The 25540-nt window shown below is 46.6% G+C and overlaps 1 protein-coding gene across 2 annotated transcripts in view; it reads left to right on the forward strand.

The window, feature by feature from the left end:
- LOC138293228 (DBIRD complex subunit ZNF326-like) overlaps nucleotides 1-25540 on the forward strand; it is a 73474-nt gene that overhangs the window by 16088 nt on the left and 31846 nt on the right. For both annotated transcript variants that reach the window (XM_069232327.1, XM_069232328.1), the window contains exon 6: nucleotides 10763-10910. In XM_069232327.1, the coding sequence (XP_069088428.1) occupies nucleotides 10763-10910 (148 nt within the window). The remainder of the gene's footprint in view (nucleotides 1-10762; nucleotides 10911-25540) is intronic.

Consider the following 25540-nt stretch of genomic DNA (forward strand, 5'->3'; position numbering starts at 1 on the left):
GCACCCTCATGTCGTGCAGTAGAAAATCTGAGGGACTCAGTCTCTGTTGGGAGTGTTTCTACAGGGTGCGGTCACCTGATTTGGTATAGCTCAGTTTTTTTTTTTTTTTTTTTTTTTTAAATGATATAGACTAGTGCAGAGAATATTCATTGCCATTATGTCCTATGTGTAGGAAGTTGGCTCTGTATGTGCTATTTCAAAGTAAGGAATAGCATGCACAGAGTCCAAGGGTTCCCCTTAGAGGTAAAATTGTGGTAAAAATAGATAATACTAGTGCTCTATTTTGTGGTAGTGTGGTCGAGCAGTAGGCTTATCCAAGGAGTAGTGTTAAGCATTTGTTGTACATACACATAGACAATAAATGAGGTACACACACTCAGAGACAAATCCAGCCAATAGGTTTTTATATAGAAAAATATCTTTTCTTAGTTTATTTTAAGAACCACAGGTTCAAATTCTACATGTAATATCTCATTCGAAAGGTATTGCAGGTAAGTACTTTAGGAACTTCAAATCATCAAAATTGCATGTATACTTTTCAAGTTATTCACAAATAGCTGTTTTAAAAGTGGACACTTAGTGCAATTTTCACAGTTCCTAGGGGAGGTAAGTATTTGTTAGGTTAACCAGGTAAGTAAGACACTTACAGGGCTTAGTTCTTGGTCCAAGGTAGCCCACCGTTGGGGGTTCAGAGCAACCCCAAAGTCACCACACCAGCAGCTCAGGGCCGGTCAGGTGCAGAGTTCAAAGTGGTGCCCAAAACACATAGGCTAGAATGGAGAGAAGGGGGTGCCCCGGTTCCGGTCTGCTTGCAGGTAAGTACCCGCGTCTTCGGAGGGCAGACCAAGGGGGTTTTGTAGGGCACCGGGGGGGACACAAGCCCACACAGAAATTTCACCCTCAGCGGCGCGGGGGCGGCCGGGTGCAGTGTAGAAACAAGCGTCGGGTTCGCAATGTTAGTCTATGAGAGATCTCGGGATCTCTTCAGCGCTGCAGGCAGGCAAGGGGGGGGTTCCTCGGGGAAACCTCCACTTGATCAAGGGAGAGGGACTCCTGGGGGTCACTCCTCCAGTGAAAGTCCGGTCCTTCAGGTCCTGGGGGCTGCGGGTGCAGGGTCTCTCCCAGGTGTCGGGACTTAGGATTCAAAGAGTCGCGGTCAGGGGAAGCCTCGGGATTCCCTCTGCAGGCGGCGCTGTGGGGGCTCAGGGGGGACAGGTTTTTGTACTCACAGTCTTAGAGTAGTCCTGGGGTCCCTCCTGAGGTGTTGGATCGCCACCAGCCGAGTCGGGGTCGCCGGGTGCAGTGTTGCAAGTCTCACGCTTCTTGCGGGGAGCTTGCAGGGTTCTTTCAAGGCTGCTAGAAACAAAGTTGTAGCCTTTCTTGGAGCAGGTCCGCTGTCCTCGGGAGTTTCTTGTCTTTTCGAAGCAGGGGCAGTCCTCAGAGGATGTCGAGGTCGCTGGTCCCTTTGGAAGGCGTCGCTGGAGCAGGATCTTTGGAAGGCAGGAGACAGGCCGGTGAGTTTCTGGGGCCAAGGCAGTTGTCGTCTTCTGGTCTTCCTCTGCAGGGGTTTTCAGCTAGGCAGTCTGTAGGAAGTTGGCTCTGTATGCACTATTTCAAAGTAAGGAATAGTATGCACAGAGTCCAAGGGTTCCCCTTAGAGGTAAAATAGTGGTAAAAAGAGATAATACTAATGCTCTATTTTGTGGTAGTGTGGTCGAGCAGTAGGCTTATCCAAGGAGTAGTGTTAAGCATTTGTTGTACATACACATAGACAATAAATGAGGTACACACACTCAGAGACAAATCCAGCCAATAGGTTTTTATATAGAAAAATATCTTTTCTTAGTTTATTTTAAGAACCACAGGTTCAAATTCTACATGTAATATCTCATTCGAAAGGTATTGCAGGTAAGTACTTTAGGAACTTCAAATCATCAAAATTGCATGTATACTTTTCAAGTTATTCACAAATAGCTGTTTTAAAAGTGGACACTTAGTGCAATTTTCACAGTTCCTAGGGGAGGTAAGTATTTGTTAGTTTTACCAGGTAAGTAAGACACTTACAGGGTTCAGTTCTTGGTCCAAGGTAGCCCACCGTTGGGGGTTCAGAGCAACCCCAAAGTCACCACACCAGCAGCTCAGGGCCGTCAGGTGCAGAGTTCAAAGTGGTGCCCAAAACACATAGGCTAGAATGGAGAGAAGGGGGTGCCCCGGTTCCGGTCTGCTTGCAGGTAAGTACCCGCGTCTTCGGAGGGCAGACCAGGGGGGTTTTGTAGGGCACCGGGGGGGACACAAGTCCACACAGAAATTTCACCCTCAGCGGCGCGGGGGCGGCCGGGTGCAGTGTAGAAACAAGCGTCGGGTTCGCAATGTTAGTCTATGAGAGATCTCGGGATCTCTTCAGCGCTGCAGGCAGGCAAGGGGGGGATTCCTCGGGGAAACCTCCACTTGGGCAAGGGAGAGGGACTCCTGGGGGTCACTTCTCCAGTGAAAGTCCGGTCCTTCAGGTCCTGGGGGCTGCGGGTGCAGGGTCTCTCCCAGGCGTCGGGACTTTAGGTTCAAAGAGTCGCGGTCAGGGGAAGCCTCGGGATTCCCTCTGCAGGCGGCGCTGTGGGGGCTCAGGGGGGACAGGTTTTGGTACTCACAGTATCAGAGTAGTCCTGGGGTCCCTCCTGAGGCGTCGGATCTCCACCAGCCGAGTCGGGGTCGCCGGGTGCAGTGTTGCAAGTCTCACGCTTCTTGCGGGGAGTTTGCAGGGTTCTTTAAAGCTGCTGGAAACAAAGTTGCAGCTTTTCTTGGAGCAGGTCCGCTGTCCTCGGGAGTTTCTTGTCTTTTCGAAGCAGGGGCAGTCCTCAGAGGGTGTCGAGGTCGCTGGTCCCTTCGGAAGGCGTCGCTGGAGCAGGATCTTTGGAAGGCAGGAGACAGGCCGGTGAGTTTCTGGAGCCAAGGCAGTTGTCGTCTTCTGGTCTTCCGCTGCAGGGGTTTTCAGCTGGGCAGTCCTTCTTCTTGTTGCAGGAATCTAATTTTCTAGGGTTCAGGGTAGCCCTTAAATACTAAATTTAAGGGCGTGTTTAGGTCTGGGGGGTTAGTAGCCAATGGCTACTAGCCCTGAGGGTGGGTACACCCTCTTTGTGCCTCCTCCCAAGGGGAGGGGGTCACAATCCTAACCCTATTGGGGGAATCCTCCATCTGCAAGATGGAGGATTTCTAAAAGTTAGTCACCTCAGCTCAGGACACCTTAGGGGCTGTCCTGACTGGCCAGTGACTCCTCCTTGTTATTCTCATTATTTTCTCCGGCCTTGCCGCCAAAAGTGGGGCCTGGCCGGAGGGGGCGGGCAACTCCACTAGCTGGAGTGTCCTGCTGGGTTGGCACAAAGGAGGTGAGCCTTTGAGGCTCACCGCCAGGTGTGACAATTCCTGCCTGGGAGAGGTGTTAGCATCTCCACCCAGTGCAGGCTTTGTTACTGGCCTCAGAGTGACAAAGGCACTCTCCCCATGGGGCCAGCAACATGTCTCGGTTTGTGGCAGGCTGCTAAAACTAGTCAGCCTACACAGATAGTCGGTTAAGTTTCAGGGGGCACCTCTAAGGTGCCCTCTGTGGTGTATTTTACAATAAAATGTACACTGGCATCAGTGTGCATTTATTGTGCTGAGAAGTTTGATACCAAACTTCCCAGTTTTCAGTGTAGCCATTATGGTGCTGTGGAGTTCGTGTTTGACAGACTCCCAGACCATATACTCTTATGGCTACCCTGCACTTACAATGTCTAAGGTTTTGTTTAGACACTGTAGGGGTACCATGCTCATGCACTGGTACCCTCACCTATGGTATAGTGCACCCTGCCTTAGGGCTGTAAGGCCTGCTAGAGGGGTGTCTTACCTATACTGCATAGGCAGTGAGAGGCTGGCATGGCACCCTGAGGGGAGTGCCATGTCGACTTACTCGTTTTGTCCTCACTAGCACACACAAGCTGGTAAGCAGTGTGTCTGTGCTGAGTGAGAGGTCTCCAGGGTGGCATAAGACATGCTGCAGCCCTTAGAGACCTTCCTTGGCATCAGGGCCCTTGGTACTAGAAGTACCAGTTACAAGGGACTTATCTGGATGCCAGGGTCTGCCAATTGTGGATACAAAAGTACAGGTTAGGGAAAGAACACTGGTGCTGGGGCCTGGTTAGCAGGCCTCAGCACACTTTCAATTGTAAACATAGCATCAGCAAAGGCAAAAAGTCAGGGGGCAACCATGCCAAGGAGGCATTTCCTTACACAGTCCTTCTTCTTGTAGTTGCAGGAATCTAATTTTCTAGGGTTCAGGGTAGCCCTTAAATACTAAATTTAAGGGCGTGTTTAGGTCTGGGGGGTTAGTAGCCAATGGCTACTAGCCCTGAGGGTGGGTACACCCTCTTTGTGCCCCCTCCCAAGGGGAGGGGGTCACATTCCTAACCCTATTGGGGGAATCCTCCATCTGCAAGATGGAGGATTTCTAAAAGTTAGTCACCTCAGCTCAGGACACCTTAGGGGCTGTCCTGACTGGTCAGTGACTCCTCCTTGTTTTTCTCATTATCTTCTCCGGCCTTGCCGCCAAAAGTGGGGCCTGGCCGGAGGGGGCGGGCAACTCCACTAGCTGGAGTGTCCTGCTGGGTTGGCACAAAGGAGGTGAGCCTTTGAGGCTCACCGCCAGGTGTGACAATTCCTGCCTGGGGGAGGTGTTAGCATCTCCACCCAGTGCAGGCTTTGTTACTGGCCTCAGAGTGACAAAGGCACTCTCCCCATGGGGCCAGCAACATGTCTCGGTTTGTGGCAGGCTGCTAAAACTAGTCAGCCTACACAGATAGTCGGTTAAGTTTCAGGGGGCACCTCTAAGGTGCCCTCTGGGGTGTATTTTACAATAAAATGTACACTGGCATCAGTGTGCATTTATTGTGCTGAGAAGTTTGATACCAAACTTCCCAGTTTTCAGTGTAGCCATTATGGTGCTGTGGAGTTCGTGTTTGACAAACTCCCAGACCATATACTCTTATGGCTACCCTGCACTTACAATGTCTAAGGTTTTGTTTAGACACTGTAGGGGTACCATGCTCATGCACTGGTACCCTCACCTATGGTATAGTGCACCCTGCCTTAGGGCTGTAAGGCCTGCTAGAGGGGTGTCTTACCTATACTGCATAGGCAGTGAGAGGCTGGCATGGCACCCTGAGGGGAGTGCCATGTCGACTTACTCGTTTTGTCCTCACTAGCACACACAAGCTGGCAAGCAGTGTGTCTGTGCTGAGTGAGAGGTCTCCAGGGTGGCATAAGACATGCTGCAGCCCTTAGAGACCTTCCTTGGCATCAGGGCCCTTGGTACTAGAGGTACCAGTTACAAGGGACTTATCTGGATGCCAGGGTCTGCCAATTGTGGATACAAAAGTACAGGTTAGGGAAAGAACACTGGTGCTGGGGCCTGGTTAGCAGGCCTCAGCACACTTTCAATTGTAAACATAGCATCAGCAAAGGCAAAAAGTCAGGGGGCAACCATGCCAAGGAGGCATTTCCTTACACTATGGTAATGTCACTTACTACTTTAATACCGCAGCGCTCCCACTTCGATGACTAGGAATGATTCAAGCAAGTGAATCTACGAGAGATCCAGTACTGAAGAACTTTCTGAGAGTCCCAACATCTCTGTAACAACATTCCGGGGCCCAGCTGAGTCTGGTGAACACTGTGCACCAGGTCTTGGTCCTCTGCGCTGCAGGGAGGAGGTGGTGGTGGTGGTGGTGGTGGCAGCTTGAAGACTTTGAGATACCAACATGCCCCAGCAGACTTCTTCATATGTTGTCCCTGTGCTGTGAACAGAATGCCCTTATCGGTATCTTGGCTTAACTGGGTTCTGGTGACAGCTTCTCCCTGAGCCAGACAAAGCAGGCACAGTCCCACTCTTCGCTAGCCACCAGGTGGATTCCTCATCAGTGCAGCCTCTCTTTGCCTTTCCCTCAGTGCAGCATGGCAGTCCTGAGTTCTGGGTGACAGGAGTTCTCTATTAATCTTCAGAAAATGCCTTTGTAGTAGGATGACGTTGATAGCTAGTGGGATGCAGGGTTTCTTTCCCCCTGATGACCACTTCCTGGGAAGGCTATCCCAGGATACACCGTTCTTCCCACTACCAAGAGTGGTATAGGCCCATGGAAAAAACAGTTTGACAACCGTCTTCTCTCACTAGTGCCAGCCTGCCTAAAGAAGAGTGCCCCTTTTAGTGTTGCACATTTGCCATTCAAAGGCGTCTTTTCCTTTGAAGCTCACCCTTTAGGTTAACACCCATGTGAATTACTGCAGGAGGGAGGTAACGTCTTTTTCCCGTGCAGGTCCCTAATGTGATGATAGCTCTCAAGAAATGACACGTCTCCACAGGAGGGCAGAAAGCAGCCTGCAGGACAAGCCCCATGTGCGTCAGTAAACTAGCACTGAAAACCTTGGGCAACTAAAGTGGCAACTTCTAAAGCTGCACTTTGCCCACAAGTGACATTAAATTCAATGTAACTATTAAATTGAAGTTAAAAAATTGATTCTTTTGATATCATACAGTAGCAACCCTAGTAGTCCAATTCACCAGTTAACAGTGCTGTGGTGCCAACCTGTAACACTGTACTGGCCAGTGGGCTATTGGCCTTCCGGCAGTAAAAACAACACTTATTATTTTACAGCTTCTTGCTTTAGGGCTTGTTAAGCCTGAATTAGGGGCGACTTACCTACATTATAAAAACGAGGTTTAAAATAGCAAAGTTGTGTAGTTTTGGCAGACTTGGAGAGTCGTGTTTTACTTTGTGCCCCTCAGTGGCGCTAAACGGGCTTGAGATCCGTGGGGACACTTAACTTACAACCCCTGGTACCATATACTAGGGACTTACAAGTAAGTTAGGCTATGCTAATTGGGGACAAACCAGTTAAACATACGCCATTTTAAGGGTCAGAGCACATGCACAAAGTCCTGTTTCAGTTGTTAAACCAGCCAAAATAGAGCAAAAAGTCTGTGTAAACCTCCAAAAAGCCTGTTTCTTTACAGGTGCTGAGCATGTATTTTAAGAATAGTGGAGCACTTCAGTTTGGGGGAACCATTCGAAATAGGGAAGGGTGGCCTATCTTCCTCAAATTGTTAGAGCCCCTATAGTTCCACATTCTTTTTGTAAACATTGCAGATTGTTTGCTTCAGAGGTGGTGGCCATACAGTGCAGGATATGTTGATAAGTCTTTACTAAATGTAATAGCCAGCTTTGCCTGTACTACGTCTCAAGGCCTCTTGCATGAATGGAAAGAACCTAGGCTCAATCTATTCGCTGCCACTCGCAATGTAAGCATTTCTGCGCATTAGAGTTTCCAAGGTGTGTCTCACTTGGAGACCTGTTCCCCCTTGAGTGGAACTCGGGATTTTGGTATGCCTTTCTGCAGGTACCACTCCTGCCTCCAGATTGGGCACTAAGAAAATAGCAACCAGAAATTCAGGGCTTGAGCATATGTCCTCCGATCAGGCTATCCCTCGGGGAGGATATCTTGTCACATAAACAAAGCTGGGTCTGCATCCAGGCCTTTGCAATCTCCACCTTAATTCTTGGAGATTAACTGGTTACAGCTGAACCCCTTCTACTTTCCTCCGGAGGTGGCTAAGGTCATCTTGGCAGCCAGGTGCCCTTTGCCGAAAACTGTATATGCTTGTCTTGAAACAAATTTGTGGTTTAGTGAGACATGCTAGATTGACCCGTCCCCTCATCCTCCTTTTTCCCCTCCAGGGCAATTATCTGACATTCTCTCGTTTGTCTCTTGCTCAGCAAGGCTTTGCTTTGGGCACTCCTTAGGGTTATCTACACATCTTCTTAAAATTGTCGGATCAGCCCTCCTTGTTTAAGTCCCTAGTTATGCGATTTTTTTTTTATTTTTTTTTATTTATTTTTATTTTAAGGGCCACAACACATGTTCCTCCTCCCAGCCCCCACCCTTTTTGATGCACCAATAGGACCTCATCCTGATCCTCGCTTATTTTATGTGCAACCTTTTCAAGCCACTTCACGCTGACCCTTACGGTTCCTTACCAACAAGACTGCCTCACCCTTCTAAGGAAGAGGAGGAGAGTCTCCTTTGCTTGGACCTCTAAAGAGCACTAAGCTTCTACATAGAGCATACCAAACACTAGGAGACGATCAGCTGTTTGCCTTTTCTAGCTCCAGTGAACCCCACAAAGCTGTGCAGGATAGAAACATCTTCTGCTGGATCATGCTCTGCATTAAGATCTGCTACGCATTGGATACAAAGCAGCCTCTGGAAGGACTTTGTGCTCACTCTGAAAAAGCTGCTACTACTGTGTTGGCACACGGATCCCCTGTCCTAGACCTATGCCAGACGGCCACATGGGTGTCCCTCCAAACCTTCAGGAGGCACTTTGGTCATGATAAGTTCGCCAAGAGGGGAGTTTTGCCTACTCAGTCCTGCAGGACTTTCTAGTGTGTCCATTCACTTACTTCCCTTCATATAGGTAGTGCTTTAGTGTCTATTTAAAATGTGAGTAATCTGTAACTGTCTCTACCAGAAAAACAAGTTACTTACCCTCAGTAACACTCTTTCTGGTAGAGATTCTATCAAACAATGGATTGTTCACTTACCCTCCCATCCTCTCAGTTCTGTGATTCCACTCCACCCATTTAGAAGATTCCAACTGTAGGACTCTGCACATTGTGCACTACCAATTTGTGCTTAAGACTCTGAGTCTGGGGGGGGTGCAAACGGTCTTGAAAGCAATTGACATTAGAGCTCAGGGCTGGCACCTATATGGGCTCCTCATTCCCCTACCCTCCACGAAGCGTAATGGTGTCTGTTCGGTGCCGCACAATGCCACCTGTCGGAGCACTGAGGTACTGCTGAAAAATTTCCAGCTCCAATCTGATGCCTGGATGTAGTCAAACGGTGAGGAAACTGTCATTCTACCAGGGAAGAGCATTTACTGAATGAATTTTGATCATCCGGACCTCAGGATGGATCAACTGCAGCACAGGGACAGTGGGATGCATATTGGTTAGCACAAGAGAAGGTGGATGAGGCCAGGTACAGTGGAACAACTTAATTCAGAATTGAGCAGAATAAACAACCTCAACTTCTGGGCTGTTGAGAATAGCTTGGAATTATTGGAGCAGGTAGCTGGGTATACTGAACAAAATAGCCTTGTATCCTTTTAAATTGCTGATTTGGTACATTCCCATATTTAAATCAGTGACCAAACTGAGTGGAGTCTGGAACACTAACGGGTTCTCTAAGATAGGAGTGTAGTCTTTGAGTCAAATGGGGTTTGAACACTTGGGAGTAACCTATAACTGCCAAAAAATGAGCTACTGAATAGTTCCTTCTTTATGAGTAATTGCAAGATGATCACATTGCTGTACCTGGCACTTGAGACACCATTGAAACTAGACTGGAGAGACAAATAGTTAGGGTGTGGAGTAGGGGGCAGTGCTAGGACATAATGCACATATCTACAGGAACCCCCAGTTTCAGCTAATTACGTACATAGAGTATACCCCGGTTCACTGGAATTATGCAGCAGAAGAGAAACACGATGGTTTGTCTAAATTTTGTAGCAGGAATAGACTAATTGTGCAGCACATGCTGTGATAGCATTTCTGTGGTGTTTTGTAAATTATTTTACTCATTACATTTTAGGCATGGGTTCCACCGCATTGCAACCAGTTTAAATCCCAAATAGGTATACCAACAATCAACAGGGGGTGACCAGTCAACCTTTGCAAAAGGCCTTCCACTGCTCAGCAACATGTACAGCCATGTTTATAGTAACTTTTAACCCACTTGAGCTAGAAAAAATGTTTTTTGTTAATCTACAAATTATGCAGCAACCATAAAAATACCGACAGCGCAGCAGCCGCAAAATCTCATAGTTTTGGTGGCGCTGAGTATACCTTACCCTAGAACATTTAGCTAAAATCTATCCAGTACCTGGAAACGAATGCCCTACATGTCAGAAGGGGCCAGATTCACTTCTTGCGTGTGGCCTCTTACTGTAAGGGACTTGAGGACTGAGGTGACAAACGCTGTCTTTGTTTACATGCCAAGATAGATCTTATAACCCTGCAGTGTTCCTGTTGAGAATTGAGCCCTGGCTTAAGAGGGATCAGCTAAATTACTCCTTCTTGCTGCTAGTGAAGAGACTGGCTGCACTGAAGTGGACCTCCAGGGTTACTTCCTCAATTGCAATTTGGCTGCTTTAATTGAAGGGAAGTAACAGTTGTTGCCTTAACTGGCAACAGCACGTTGGAGGGTCAACGGATAAAGGTGTTACTTGAGTGTTACATAAAGCAGGAAGTGGTTTTGAAAATACTGTTGAACATGCCCAGGGGCTAATGAGGGGAAAAGTGATTACCGGATCCATCTAGAGATATAAACGCAGTCCATGCAAAATGTAGGTCATAAAACTGAGACATTTTTTAATTTTCCGTTATTGTTTTATTCAGTGTTACTTTATGCTTTAAGAAAAATTGTTGAATAATATGTTTAAAAAGAACACCTTTAGGATTTCAGAGTTTTGACTGCGCCTTAAGCTGCTCTTATACATTCATTGTTGCACAATGAAATGTGAAAATGTTTTTTCAATTTGTACTATAATGTTTTGTCGTCATTTTATAAGGTGAGTTATTGTTCACATATGGTAAACTTTGTTCCCATGAAGTATGTTTTTTATATTGGACTCAAATTCCAGGAACATTGTAAAGCAGTGTTTTGTTTGTTTTAGGATGGCATTTACATGTTCCTTTTGCAAATATCGCACATTTGAAGAAAAGGACATCGAGGCTCATCTGGGTAGCTCTACTCACCAAGAAACTTTGGCTCATATTCAGAAACAAACTAAATTTGATAAAGTAACAATGGAATTCCTACATGTAAGTTGAAACTTGACAAAACATTTGTATATTATGCTTCCTTTTGCTCTTCGCAGGTTAAGTACATCCTGCCCCCCTCCAGCTTTATTTTTCCTCCCTTTTTCTTGTTGCTTTTTGCATTTCGGATGTTAATGGTTTAAATCAAATAAAGTTAAGGGAATGTATGGGAATCGTCCATTAATGCATTGAAAAGGCCACATGTTGATACCTTAGTGATTAGTTTTTCTAGCTCGTTCGAAAGGTAATTCACAATTGGTTTGAGCATATGGAAACAAGGATTATGGTTTGTAAACATATATAATTTTGATGATGGTTTAAGTCCAAGCCGCTACATTTTCCATATCTTAAAATAAATTTTGTAGTTTCTTTAAAGAGAGACAATTTTGTCAGACAGTAAGCAGGTTCAATTTCACATTAATATCTTTATGCTGACATCCAGAAAATCATCTGCTCTTGTTCACATGCAAAGATGGGTAGGAATGTCCTATTGGAGTGCATCTTTGTAAGGAAATGCCTCCTTGGCATGGTTGCCCCCTGACTTTTTGCCTTTGCTGATGCTATGTTTACAATTGAAAGTGTGCTGAGGCCTGCTAACCAGGCCCCAGCACCAGTGTTCTTTCCCTAACCTGTACTTTTGTATCCACAATTGGCAGACCCTGGCATCCAGATAAGTCCCTTGTAACTGGTACTTCTAGTACCAAGGGCCCTGATGCCAAGGAAGGTCTCTAAGGGCTGCAGCATGTCTTATGCCACCCTGGAGACCTCTCACTCAGCACAGACACACTGCTTGCCAGCTTGTGTGTGCTAGTGAGAACAAAACGAGTAAGTCGACATGGCACTCCCCTCAGGGTGCCATGCCAGCCTCTCACTGCCTATGCAAGTATAGGTCAGTCACCCCTCTAGCAGGCCTTACAGCCCTAAGGCAGGGTGCACTATACCATAGGTGAGGGTACCAGTTCATGAGCATGGTACCCCTACAGTGTCTAAACAAAACCTTAGACATTGTAAGTTCAGGGTAGCCATAAGAGTATATGGTCTGGGAGTTTGTCAAACACGAACTCCACAGCACCATAATGGCTACACTGAAAACTGGGAAGTTTGGTAGCAAACTTCTCAGCACAATAAATGCACACTGATGCCAGTGTACATTTTATTGCAAAATACACCCCAGAGGGCACCTTAGAGGTGCCCCCTGAAACTTAACCGACTGTCTGTGTAGGCTGACTAGTTCCAGCAGCCTGCCACACTAGAGACATGTTGCTGGCCCCATGGGGAGAGTGCCTTTGTCACTCTGAGGCCAGTAACAAAGCCTGCACTGGGTGGAGATGCTAACACCTCCCCCAGGCAGGAGCTGTAACACCTGGTGGTGAGCCTCAAAGGCTCACCCCTTTGTCACAGCCCAGCAGGGCACTCCAGCTTAGTGGAGTTGCCCGCCCCCTCCGGCCACGGCCCCCACTTTTGGCGGCAAGGCTGGAGGGAACAAAGAAAGCAACAAGGAGGAGTCACTGGCCAGTCAGGACAGCCCCTAAGGTGTCCTGAGCTGAGGTGACTCTAACTTTTAGAAATCCTCCATCTTGCAGATGGAGGATTCCCCCAATAGGATTAGGGATGTGACCCCCTCCCCTTGGGAGGAGGCACAAAGAGGGTGTACCCACCCTCAGGGCTAGTAGCCATTGGCTACTAACCCCCCAGACCTAAACACGCCCTTAAATTTAGTATTTAAGGGCTACCCTGAACCCTAGAAAATTAGATTCCTGCAACTACAAGAAGGAGGACTGCCTAGCTGAAAACCCCTGCAGAGGAAGACCAGAAGACAACAACTGCCTTGGCTCCAGAAACTCACCGGCCTGTCTCCTGCCTTCCAAAGAACTCTGCTCCAGCGACGCCTTCCAAAGGGACCAGCGACCTCTGCATCCTCTGAGGACTGCCCTGCTTCGACGACGACAAGAAACTCCCGAGGACAGCGGACCTGCTCCAAAAAGACTGCAACTTTGTTTCAAGAAGCAGCTTTAAAGAACCCTGCAACTCCCCGCAAGAAGCGTGAGACTTGCAACACTGCACCCGGCGACCCCGACTCGGCTGGTGGAGAACCAACACCTCAGGGAGGACCCCCGGACTACTCTACGACTGTGAGTACCAAAACCTGTCCCCCCCTGAGCCCCCACAGCGCCGCCTGCAGAGGGAATCCCGAGGCTTCCCCTGACCGCGACTCTCTGAAACCTAAGTCCCGACGCCTGGAAAAGACCCTGCACCCGCAGCCCCCAGGACCGGAAGGACCGGACTTTCACTGCAGAAGTGACCCCCAGGAGTCCCTCTCCCTTGCCCAAGTGGAGGTTTCCCCGAGGAAGCCCCCCCGTGCCTGCCTGCAGCGCTGAAGAGATCCCTTGATCTCTCATTGACTTACATTGCGAACCCGACGCTTGTTCTAACACTGCACCCGGCCGCCCCCGCGCCGCTGAGGGTGAAATTTCTGTGTGGGCTTGTGTCCCCCCCGGTGCCCTACAAAACCCCCCTGGTCTGCCCTCCGAAGACGCGGGTACTTACCTGCTGGCAGACTGGAACCGGGGCACCCCCTTCTCTCCATTGAAGCCTATGCGTTTTGGGCACCACTTTGAACTCTGCACCTGACCGGCCCTGAGCTGCTGGTGTGGTAACTTTGGGGTTGCTCTGAACCCCCAACGGTGGGCTACCTTGGACCAAGAACTGAACCCTGTAAGTGTCTTACTTACCTGGTAAAACTAACAAAAACTTACCTCCCCCAGGAACTGTGAAAATTGCACTAAGTGTCCACTTTTAAAGTAGCTATTTGTGAATAACTTGAAAAGTATACATGCAATTGAAATGATTCAAAGTTCCTAACGTACTTACCTGCAATACCTTTCAAACAAGATATTGCATGTTAAATTTGAACCTGTGGTTCTTAAAATAAACTAAGAAAAGATATTTTTCTATAACAAAACTGTAGGAAGTTGGCTCTGTATGTGCTATTTCAAAGTAAGGAATAGCATGCACAGAGTCCAAGGGTTCCCCTTAGAGGTAAAATAGTGGTAAAAATAGATAATACTAATGCTCTATTTTGTGGTAGTGTGGTCGAGCAGTAGGCTTATCCAAGGAGTAGTGTTAAGCATTTGTTGTACATACACATAGACAATAAATGAGGTACACACACTCAGAGACAAATCCAGCCAATAGGTTTTTATATAGAAAAATATCTTTTCTTAGTTTATTTTAAGAACCACAGGTTCAAATACTACATGTAATATCTCATTCGAAAGGTATTGCAGGTAAGTACTTTAGGAACTTCAAATCATCAAAATTGCATGTATACTTTTCAAGTTATTCACAAATAGCTGTTTTAAAAGTGGACACTTAGTGCAATTTTCACAGTTCCTAGGGGAGGTAAGAATTTGTTAGGTTAACCAGGTAAGTAAGACACTTACAGGGCTTAGTTCTTGGTCCAAGGTAGCCCACCGTTGGGGGTTCAGAGCAACCCCAAAGTCACCACACCAGCAGCTCAGGGCCGGTCAGGTGCAGAGTTCAAAGTGGTGCCCAAAACACATAGGCTAGAATGGAGAGAAGGGGGTGCCCCGGTTCCGGTCTGCTTGCAGGTAAGTACCCGCGTCTTCGGAGGGCAGACCAGGGGGGTTTTGTAGGGCACCGGGGGGGGACACAAGCCCACACAGAAATTTCACCCTCAGCGGCGCGGGGGCGGCCGGGTGCAGTGTAGAAACAAGCGTCGGGTTCGCAGTGTTAGTCTATGAGAGATCTCGGGATCTCTTCAGCGCTGCAGGCAGGCAAGGGGGGGGTTCCTCGGGGAAACCTCCACTTTATCAAGGGAGAGGGACTCCTGGGGGTCACTCCTCCAGTGAAAGTCCGGTCCTTCAGGTCCTGGGGGCTGCGGGTGCAGGGTCTCTCCCCGGCGTCGGGACTTAGGATTCAAAGAGTCGCGGTCAGGGGAAGCCTCGGGATTCCCTCTGCAGGCGGCGCTGTGGGGGCTCAGGGGGGACAGGTTTTGGTACTCACAGTCTTAGAGTAGTCCTGGGGTCCCTCCTGAGGTGTTGGATCGCCACCAGCCGAGTCGGGGTCGCCGGGTGCAGTGTTGCAAGTCTCACGCTTCTTGCGGGGAGCTTGCAGGGTTCTTTAAAGCTGCTGGAAACAAAGTTGCAGCTTTTCTTGGAGCAGGTCCGCTGTCCTCGGGAGTTTCTTGTCTTTTCGAAGCAGGGGCAGTCCTCAGAGGATGTCGAGGTCGCTGGTCCCTTTGGAAGGCGTCGCTGGAGCAGGATCTTTGGAAGGCAGGAGACAGGCCGGTGAGTTTCTGGAGCCAAGGCAGTTGTCGTCTTCTGGTCTTCCGCTGCAGGGGTTTTCAGCTAGGCAGTCCTTCTTCTTGTAGTTGCAGGAATCTAATTTTCTAGGGTTCAGGGTAGCCCTTAAATACTAAATTTAAGGGCGTGTTTAGGTCTGGGGGGTTAGTAGCCAATGGCTACTAGCCCTGAGGGTGGGTACACCCTCTTTGTGCCTCCTCCCAAGGGGAGGGGGTCACAATCCTAACCCTATTGGGGGAATCCTCCATCTGCAAGATGGAGGATTTCTAAAAGTTAGTCACTTCAGCTCAGGGCACCTTAGGGGCTGTCCTGACTGGTCAGTGACTCCTCCTTGTTTTTCTCATTATCTTCTCCGGCCTTGCCGCCAAAAGTGGGGCCTGGCCGGAGGGGGCGGGCAACTCCACTAGCTGGAGTGTCCTGCTGGGTTGGCACAAAGGAGGTGAGCCTTTGAGGCTCACCGCCAGGTGTGACAATTCCTGCCTGGGGGAGGTGTTAGCATCTCCACCCAGTGCAGGCTTTGTTACTGGCCTCAGAGTGACAAAGGCACTCTCCCCATGGGGCCAGCAACATGTCTCGGTTTGTGGCAGGCTGCTAAAACTAGTCAGCCTACACAGATAGTCGGTTAAGTTTCAGGGGGCACCTCTAAGGTGCCCTCTGTGGTGTATTTTACAATAAAATGTACACTGGCATCAGTGTGCATTTATTGTGCTGAGAAGTTTGATACCAAACTTCCCAGTTTTCAGTGTAGCCATTATGGTGCTGTGGAGTTCGTGTTTGACAGACTCCCAGACCATATACTCTTATGGCTACCCTGTACTTACAATGTCTAAGGTTTTGTTTAGACACTGTAGGGGTACCATGCTCATGCACTGGTACCCTCACCTATGGTATAGTGCACCCTGCCTTAGGGCTGTAAGGCCTGCTAGAGGGGTGTCTTACCTATACTGCATAGGCAGTGAGAGGCTGGCATGGCACCCTGAGGGGAGTGCCATGTCGACTTACTCGTTTTGTCCTCACTAGCACACACAAGCTGGCAAGCAGTGTGTCTGTGCTGAGTGAGAGGTCTCCAGGGTGGCATAAGACATGCGGCAGCCCTTAGAGACCTTCCTTGGCATCAGGGCCCTTGGTACTAGAAGTACCAGTTACAAGGGACTTATCTGGATGCCAGGGTCTGCCAATTGTGGATACAAAAGTACATTTTAGGTGAAGGAACACTGGTGCTGGGGCCTGGTTAGCAGGGTCTCAGCACTCTTCTCAGTCAAGTCAGCATCAGTATCAGGCAAAAAGTGGGGGGTAACTGCAACAGGGACCCATTTCTTTACAAAAACCTATTGGCTGGATTTGTCTCTGAGTGTGTGTACCTCATTTATTGTCTGTGTATGTACAACAAATGCTTAACACTACTCCTTGGATAAGCCTACTGCTCGACCACACTACCACAAAATAGAGCATTAGTATTATCTCTTTTTACCACTATTTTACCTCTAAGGGGAACCCTTGGACTCTGTGCATGCTATTCCTTACTTTGAAATAGCACATACAGAGCCAACTTCCTACAATCTTACTCTGGTATTACCTGCCAAGATCAAACCCATTGTGTTAAACCTGTAAGATTTTACTTTACCTCGCAATTTCATTAGAAAATTCAGAATGATGGCAGCATCTGTTGTATGGCTCCACATCACTGTGCAACACAAAAGGAGGATGGACGGAGTGTTGAAACTTTTCAAACACTCACCCCCAGTCACAGATATGGATTTAATCCATTGTTCTTTTGCCCACCATGCCACACCAGTTTGAACCCAGCCATATTCAAATCAGTCTTGACCCTGTTCCCCATGGGAACAGTCCAGCCCGAACTGCCAGGCCAGCACCTCCCTGGACCGGAAACAAGCATCCTAGAACCGGTTTCAGGGTATCACCCATCATCAGCTAAGCTAGCTTGAATGCAGTGGCACAGTGAGCAAAGGACCTCAGGTGCTTTAGGCCTCGCATCACAATCCTGAGCCTCCTTTGCCAGCCTGCTGGGGGTTCTTGCAAGTGGTGCACCGCATGAGTTATAGGTGTTGTGTTGTGAAAGCAGTTGTAAAGAGGTCCCCCCCCCCCCCCCTTTTTTTTTTGAGTGGTCACCAGTTTTTCATTTTTGTCTGGGACTCGCCTGCTGGTAATCTTTAACTCTAACACTGGGAGATACGGTTAGCTAGTGCCCAGTGTACGTGCTCCGACCCCCAGATTAAAATGGTCTTAAAGCCTGACTGCCACATTTATCTTTCTTGAGATGCCACAGTATATGGTGCAGAAATATACCCCTGGTTTGGAAAGTAGAATCCCACTTGTGGACTGCAGCACCCTTGACCACACCTTGCTGCCCCCAACGTAGAGTTCCTATTTTTTAGGAATGAAACATGTTTGTGACATTTATAGGGCATGATGCCCCAGTTACTGGACCCAAAACAATATTGTCACTAATGTTGGTCTGTAACTGATATTTACAAAAAGTCCAAGTATAGATTATACTGGTACCTATAGCCTACATTCAAAGACTTCATTTTTTGTTTTTGTTTTTTAGTTTAATGAAAAGCCAATGTGATAGTGAACATGGTTCTGTGGGAGGCTAGTTTGCATTATCACTTCAGCAACTACCCAGCCTGTACCTGGCCTGAATGGGGTGTGAAAACTCCTAGCGCAGAGAACGTAACCGTTTCTCCTTCTTGAATTTTGAAAAAGAAATGCACTGTGGGTTTGTTTGCCATTGGTTGTGGGTTGTCCAGGAGCCACCCCTGCCAACTAGTGGTGCCAAGTTTAAGTAAGACACCGCAGGGCACCTCTTCTGAACAATCTGCACCTGCTATCTGTAACCCGAAAGGAGCACTGAAGGACTAAGCCTGTTTTCTTGTGCCCATGATTAAAAAAAAAATGGTCACTTAGCTCATAATTTGTGTGGATATAGGAGACATAGAAAACTGTCAGATGCCTTTACCAGGAAGTGGACCGGCTGACCAGTGGCAACTGGACCTGGGTTGGACTTTTGGAAGTTTGGAAACTTTGAAAAACATTGCCTCTGAAGCATCATGGAGGTCTGAGGGGTGGGGGGTTGTATATGACAATCAGTTCCATGGCTTCTGGTTTAATTCCAACTTCCAGGTCCAGGCCAAGATTCCAAGCATTTCTGAAAATAAGACTGTCCCAGTCTGATTTGAACTACAGTTTTGGTGGTAACTGTCACTTTTGAGAAAAAAGAACTCCTTGAAAGTCATTTTCTGCATTGAGACTTGTAAACGTTTTCAAGCTTTTTGACTTAGACTTTCACAGGGCCAATCATAGGTACTTTGTACTTTTTTGCAGTATTTTCACTGAATTCTTTAGATAATTCATATCTCTGGGTCTCCTTAATGTTCTTTTGTCTTTTGGGTTTTATTTTACTCATATGATTTCCCTCTGTTTTAAAATTGGTTTGTAGAATTCTGTGTTTTGTGTCTTTTTCCATTGTGTATGCACTGATTAACTACTTTACACATTGCCTCTGATTTAAGTCTGGCTGCTTTGTGTCTCATTACCAGGGTTTGAAAACGGGTGTGTTTTATTTAATTTGTTTGACATTTAGAAGGTAGTGACATTTTTCCACCCCAAATAATAATCAATTTTCCTTCAAAGACAGTCTGATGTTTCATGAGTATTAATGATGATCCTATGATGGGGAAGAGTAGTTCAAGCATGTAGTTCTGAAGTTAAGAGTTTAAATTTGCAGTTTGACTGTATCGCTAAATATAATAATTTGGGACCGCTGTAGCCTTTGATCCTCAAAATGTATCTTGTCGGGTGGGTCTACTGCTCAGTCAGACGGAAACATGTTTTTGTAATGTAAGGTCTAAAAAATTGTGGTAACCCTCACTACTACTTCTGCATACGCCCTAATTAAAAATTATGATTGCAACCTTCTGGGTCCTTAACTGGTCTTAGTATGAACTGTGTCTAGGGTTGACACCAAAACCCAGATCCCTGCCATTCCCGTTGACACAAACACACAGACTCAATTAGCCTTAGTACCCTAATTGTTGCTGTTCTTGAGCATTAGTATCTTTCATATGTTAACATGCTTGAATATTCCTCATCCTCGTCACTGGTAATATTACTTATGTTAGTAATCTGTATTCATTTTGCGTATTGCAATATAGTAGTGTGTATTTAGATGCGCATTCACTTCAGCGTACATTTTTCCAATCTTAACCAGTGATGGAAATCTGCTAAATGATTCACTCCACCTAGAGGCAACAATAGAGGAGATTTCATGTCACTAGTGTAATGTGCAGGAACATTGAAGGTGAGCTTTCAGGGGTGCAGGGTGAGCTATATGTGAATCTATGCATTTTATGATCACTTTATCCGTCTTGGGATCTTCATTAATATTTATCCAAATTTGAGTAGAATAGAAAGGCCACCCCTGCGTTTCAGGTGAGACAATTGTGAGTTGTGGAAGAAACAAAACCACAACCTGCGTAGTGTTAACAACTGTAGCTTGCATCTGTTTATTCAAAAGCTTATGTACTAGTGAGCAAGCATTGGAGACAAGGTTGATAGTTTGATCACAAGAAACTGTCTCATTTTCTTCAATGTAGTCTCTTGTGGCTGTTTACTGGTGGGCTCTACCTAGGGCACAATTCAACTGCTTTTTTTCTTATCCCACCAGTTTCTATTTCCAAGGTTCATGGTACTCCTCGCTCTCCATGAAATCCATTAGTTCTGTATGAAAGACTTCTCTGAAGAAAACACTTTCTGGCCATTTACCTGTGATGCTGGAGCTGGTTCTACCCAGTGGTAAAGCCAGTGTTGAAATGTGGAGCTTCCCCACTTTAGTGCTTCTCGAAATGGTTTTTAAAACAGAGCTGTGGCAAGCAATTCCAGAGTACGTCAATATTAATGAGGGATCCGTTGTGCCCCTGCACCACCTGAGAAGCATTTAAGGCATAAATAAGGTGCATTTGCAGAGCTAAGTAGCCCAGGGAGTTGAAATCTATATACTCCACTACAGACGTTGGAGACTACAATAGATAAACTGACAAATATATTTGCAGCAACTGGGGTCATAAGACTTTCCCGAAACTGCTTCTAGAGACGCGACTGGAATATCTGGAAGTGGCAGATAGGATGGTAAATATGTGGCAGCCATATCCCATTGGTCAGGCGAAGTCTTGGGAAGGTCCTGCCCATGTTCATTAGACCATGTAGGGCATCACAGACTGTTATAGCTAAGCAAGACAGCATAAAAGTCACATATGAGGGGCTAGGTACTTGAGTTGCTCATCCACTATGAGAAATGATATACCTCAGAATTGGTTACCACAGAAGCTGATACCCTGCGTTATTTGGGGAGGTTAACAATGGCCGGGCTCAAGCAACACAAGTGAGAATCACTGATAAAACGTTTATACTGCTTCCAAGATCTGCAAAGCAATTATAAAGACATGGCAGAAGGGAAACCTTTGTGGAGTGATTGACTACTAGTGAAATTGTACAGAGCATTTATTGATATATTAACCCCAGACCTGCTGCCGTTGTATGAGGAACCATCTTGAAAAGGTGAACTTCCCCCATAGTAAGTGAAGCTCTGTTTCCCTAAACTCAAAACAGAAAGGGTCCAACCCAGTGCTCTTTGTACAGGCAGCTAGAACTAATTTAACCTAGCTGCTAAGAAATAAGTGAAAGTCCCACCTATGGAGCTGATGCCATACGTGAGTGGCATGGTGCTAGATCGAACTGATTTTATTCCTGAACAGTCCAAAGCATATAACCTGCTATTTCTATTCGCATTCTTGCATCATTTACTCCCCGAATTAAAATACTCATGAAAATGGCAGAACATGTGTGAAATGCTAGGACCTGGTAACCAGAGGCATTAGGCAGAGATGCCTGTTAGCCCCATTGCTTTCTTTGTTGCACTGTAGCCACTGGATTGTATTTTTAGGGAATATCCCCAGGCTAAAAGGCTGAATTTCAAAGGTACCTGAGTGCTTTTAACATTGTCATTTCCATACATACCGCTCCATGACAGAACTAACTGTAAACCTGTCACTTTTGATTAGAGAGTATGCTGCAAGAGGATCATTGGTTCGGAAATCACGTAGAATAATCTGAATTGTTCCATTTATCTCCCTAAACCAGCAGGCCACTGCTAGAGTTCCCACTCCAGTAGCGGGAAGAGTCAAGCTGCTATATTCGAGTCTAGTTGCATAGGGCTTGGTATACAGTATTGGAAGATAATTATCATAGAACAGTAGAAACAGTCTTTAAATGGGTGCAACTGCCCCCAACAAAAGCTGGACATTTAGAGCTGATTAAAACGGTATCCTCCCCAAGTTGCTGTACTTCCCAGATTGCTCATTCTACTGTTGTGAAAATTGTCCTGGTTACTGTGATCAATTCTGATGGCACTGATGCAAGAATGTAGATAGCCGGAAGTGCCCTCGGGCACGCTGACTCCTCCCAAATGTCATCACGCTGACTCCTCCCAAATGGCATCTTGGAGGTTCCAGATCTGGAACTTAACTACCATGCTGTGCTGGTGCAGTTCACCCAAAATTGGTATCACCCTGTCCAACACCACTTTCACCTGATAGAGGAAACATCACCTCTGTGCCACTGATGATATCCGCGCAGAGAAATATAATCTCATGCACAAAATAGGCAAGGCATTGAATGGTATGTTATCTGGGAAATGAAACACTTACCTGAACTTGCGCTATTAAAAAAATCCCTTGTTACAGGTTACATTCGAACCTAAATCCTGTGCTCAGCTGAACCAACTAGGCCTTACCAAAATGAGAAATCTCTGAAAATGGATCCCTTCTTACAGCACATGAGTTTCGAGACACCTAAGATCGGTTTCAGTACTTCAGAACCACCTGAGAAGGGGGGCATAATCTTGCATAGTCGGTACCCTTCAACTCAGCACTGCATCTCATGACTGTATAATATAATAACAGCAAAAATGCCATGCACCGACTCCATTAAGGAGGAGTGGGGTCAAAGACTAGGCCTCCATTTAACAGGAGCAATGGTGATAACTTTTGCATTCAAGTTATTCAGACTCTTAAGGATTTTGTCAATTGGGAGAAAAAAAAGTGAAATTGTGAAAACCGATTTTATATTAACTGTCATTCATCATCCTGCTCCTTCATCACTTCCAAACCCCCCCCCCATAGGTCACCCAGTCCCCTGTTGTCACTTCTACCCTTCCATGCAATAGTTGTTTACTTGCTTCCTAACAATCACTTCTTCTGCAGTCACCTGCCTCTCCACACCCCAACCACCCAGTTCTTCTCTCTGTGGCAGTTATCCTCCAGACATCCCTTTTCACAGCTCAAGGTTACCGTAGAGCCAGCAAGGCACAACAGGACCGTTTTATTTTTGTGACGGGCACAGTTTTTTTCTGTTATAAAAAATACTAGGTGTTTGCTTTTGCTTTGATAAAAAAAAATTAAGCAAACCAGGGCACTGTTTTCTGAGGCAGGGGATGGGGAGTGTCTGTTAATTTCTTCCACAGCATCGGCTGTCTGACATCCAGTTTGCACAATTAGCCCAGCATTCCCTGCCGAAGCACTGATCTTTGCACTGGTTCTCAGTAAAGAGAACTGCTCCAGCAGCTTTATAGTAAGTCTGTTTCCAGGGACTTTTGGGGGGGAATCTGGAGCATTCCATGTTAAGTGGACAGTATCCTTGTGGATTCCAGAGTGAACTTACCACCTCCCAAAGGACCAGGGATTAACCGCACCAGCAAGAGAATGGTGCATGGGGTAACTCCTGAAAGTGAGGTCAGCAAGAAATGGGGGTGGGTGGGTCAAATCTGAATATGACCACTATGCATCTCGACTTTGTGGTTGTGCATCTGACATCACAAGGGGTTGGACACCAGATTGTCTGACATCCAAGAATCAAACAAAAATTAAAACAAGGATCTGCTCCTGGCCCATGGACTAGGTGGTAGTATAATGTGCAGCATGCAAATCCAGAAAAGACTTCCAGCTGCAAAACTACTCCTACAAGTGTTTATCTTCCCTTATGATTCTGCTGACTACATATTCAGGTTCAGCTTTCTAGTCCGGAGTATACCTCCAGAATTATGAATAAGAACTGCTTGTGCTTATAAAGCACTGCTACAGATAAATAGCCTTTTTTCCCCTCATGGTTTTATCTGCTTTTTAGGGTCGTGCCTGCGTTGCATGCGCTTGCGCATGCGAATCGCAGCGAGACTCTAGTGCTCAGAAAAGGGCTCAGAGCCCTGTCAACGTCACGTCAGTGCTTTTTATTGGTTCGTGGGCTTGCCTAATAAAATCTGCTTGCTTTCATTAGTCGAAGGCATGCATATGTCATGCCTTTTACGGTGGCTAGCCCTCCTCGAGCGCAGCTACCAAGTACAGAAAACATGCGAGGCTCGCTGTTTTCCATCGGGTTCGTGGACTTCTTTTTCTCTAATATAGGTAGGAGCTCGATCTCGCTTGTCAGAAGTTGAGTGCTTTACATAGTTAATTGCACTTTTTCAGGTTACGTATATAAATGCACTTTTGCCCAATAGGTGAAAAGTCGGGTTAGGAGTTTGCCCAATAGGTGAAAAGTCAGGTTAGGAGTTTACAACGCTATCAGCTCTAACATGAGCAAACGCGAGACACGTTGCATTGCAAATGCTTGTTTAGATTTGCAAGCTGTGCATTACTCTACCATCTAGTGGTTAGGTCCACACTACTCTACATAGTACTACACTAATCTTCATTTTCTCCTTCTTTGGGACTTTGCCTGTGGCCATCAGGTGCTTTGTCTGTCCCTCTGACGTCCGACGTATGTCCTGGATGCTCCTGTGCATGTTCGCCATCTTCATATTCTATTTTCTGCTGTTGGTCTCGGAAGCAATAACTGAAGCTGTGCAGACGTAGGAAAAGAAGAGCGAGAAGTTTGGTAAACTGTTGAGGACAGCAAGGGGAAAATCCACTACAAAAAAAAAAGACACCCGTAGAGAGAGGAAAAAAAACAATCAACACAGAATATCACCTAAAAGTTGGCGGAGCACATGGGCGGTTGAAGAATGCACAGACAGGACACTGCAGGAACCGTAGAGGAAAACTGAGAAAACTACTATTTTGCTTTGCCCCAGGTGTCACCATATCTTTGCCCAGAAGAACAACCACATCTGCAACCTCTCCCTACCAAGAGACCACAGCATCGAAGGTTGTGAAGCATATGCAGAGTTCCTTTCGAAGATGCTTAGAAATAGAATAAAGGAGAGGCAGGCATGCTTGGCCACCATGCAGGTACAGAAAAAGGAAGTGCATCACTGAGTTAACTTGGACTGTTAATTGAAGAGGAGTACAATGAAGGCACAGAGGTGGAGGGATCTGACTTCAGAGAAGGATGCCTCTAAGTCGAAATGGTAGCGGTTCTACCCAAAAGAGGGATTTCAGCAAGTCCATCTTGTATTTAAGTGCCTACCATACCAGAGCTGTAAGAAGAAGTGCGGGAGATGTTCTTTGAGGAACAAGACTTAGAGGATAGAGAATATTTCCGAACTCTGACAGTGTCGACAACCAGTGGCAAGAACACATGCTGACTTGCAGGAGGAAGTATTAGACTCTCTAACCTTTTGAGGCCATCCCTTCTGATGACATCACCATGTGGAATTTGGTATTGAAAAGGTTGGCAGGCAGATATGTGGTCCAGCTGGAAGGAAACACACATACTTGCTTTCTTCTTGCAACACTCTACCCTCGCAAATCAAGAGCCAGTATCTCCTGAAGCTGCCCAGCATTTTAGATCACACCTTAAAAGGAAAGGGCTGCATGTTTGTGTAGGAAGCTGGCTAGCATTCACGCCCCAACCAACATTTTGTCTGTTTTTTTAATGTCACTGACTGAAGTGCACTGGGTTCCTGCTAACCAGCTCCCCAGTGTTCCTTTCTCAAAGCAAGACACGTAGTCAATTGATCCCCAAGTGGCCAGGCCCTTTAACACCTCTGTAAGTCCCTAGTAAATGGGACCCACCACCAAACTCATGCAGACTGCCACTGCAGGCTGAGTGACGAGATGCTCCAAAAAGTGACAACACGACATAGTACACACTGCTTGTAATATTTGTAAGTGACACCCCCACTGCAGACCTTACAGCCGTAAGGGAGGGTAAATTAGCCCCCTACTATGTTTCTGTTGATTCTTACACATAGTAAGTAAACAGGCAAGCCATTCTAAAAACATGTGCTGGACACGGGTCAATATGAATTTCCCAGCTACATGAAGGCTTCTCTGAAACTAGGGATGTTTGGTACCA

The sequence above is a fragment of the Pleurodeles waltl genome, chromosome 4_2 (assembly GCF_031143425.1).
Source record: "Pleurodeles waltl isolate 20211129_DDA chromosome 4_2, aPleWal1.hap1.20221129, whole genome shotgun sequence".
NCBI lineage: Eukaryota > Metazoa > Chordata > Amphibia > Caudata > Salamandridae > Pleurodeles > Pleurodeles waltl.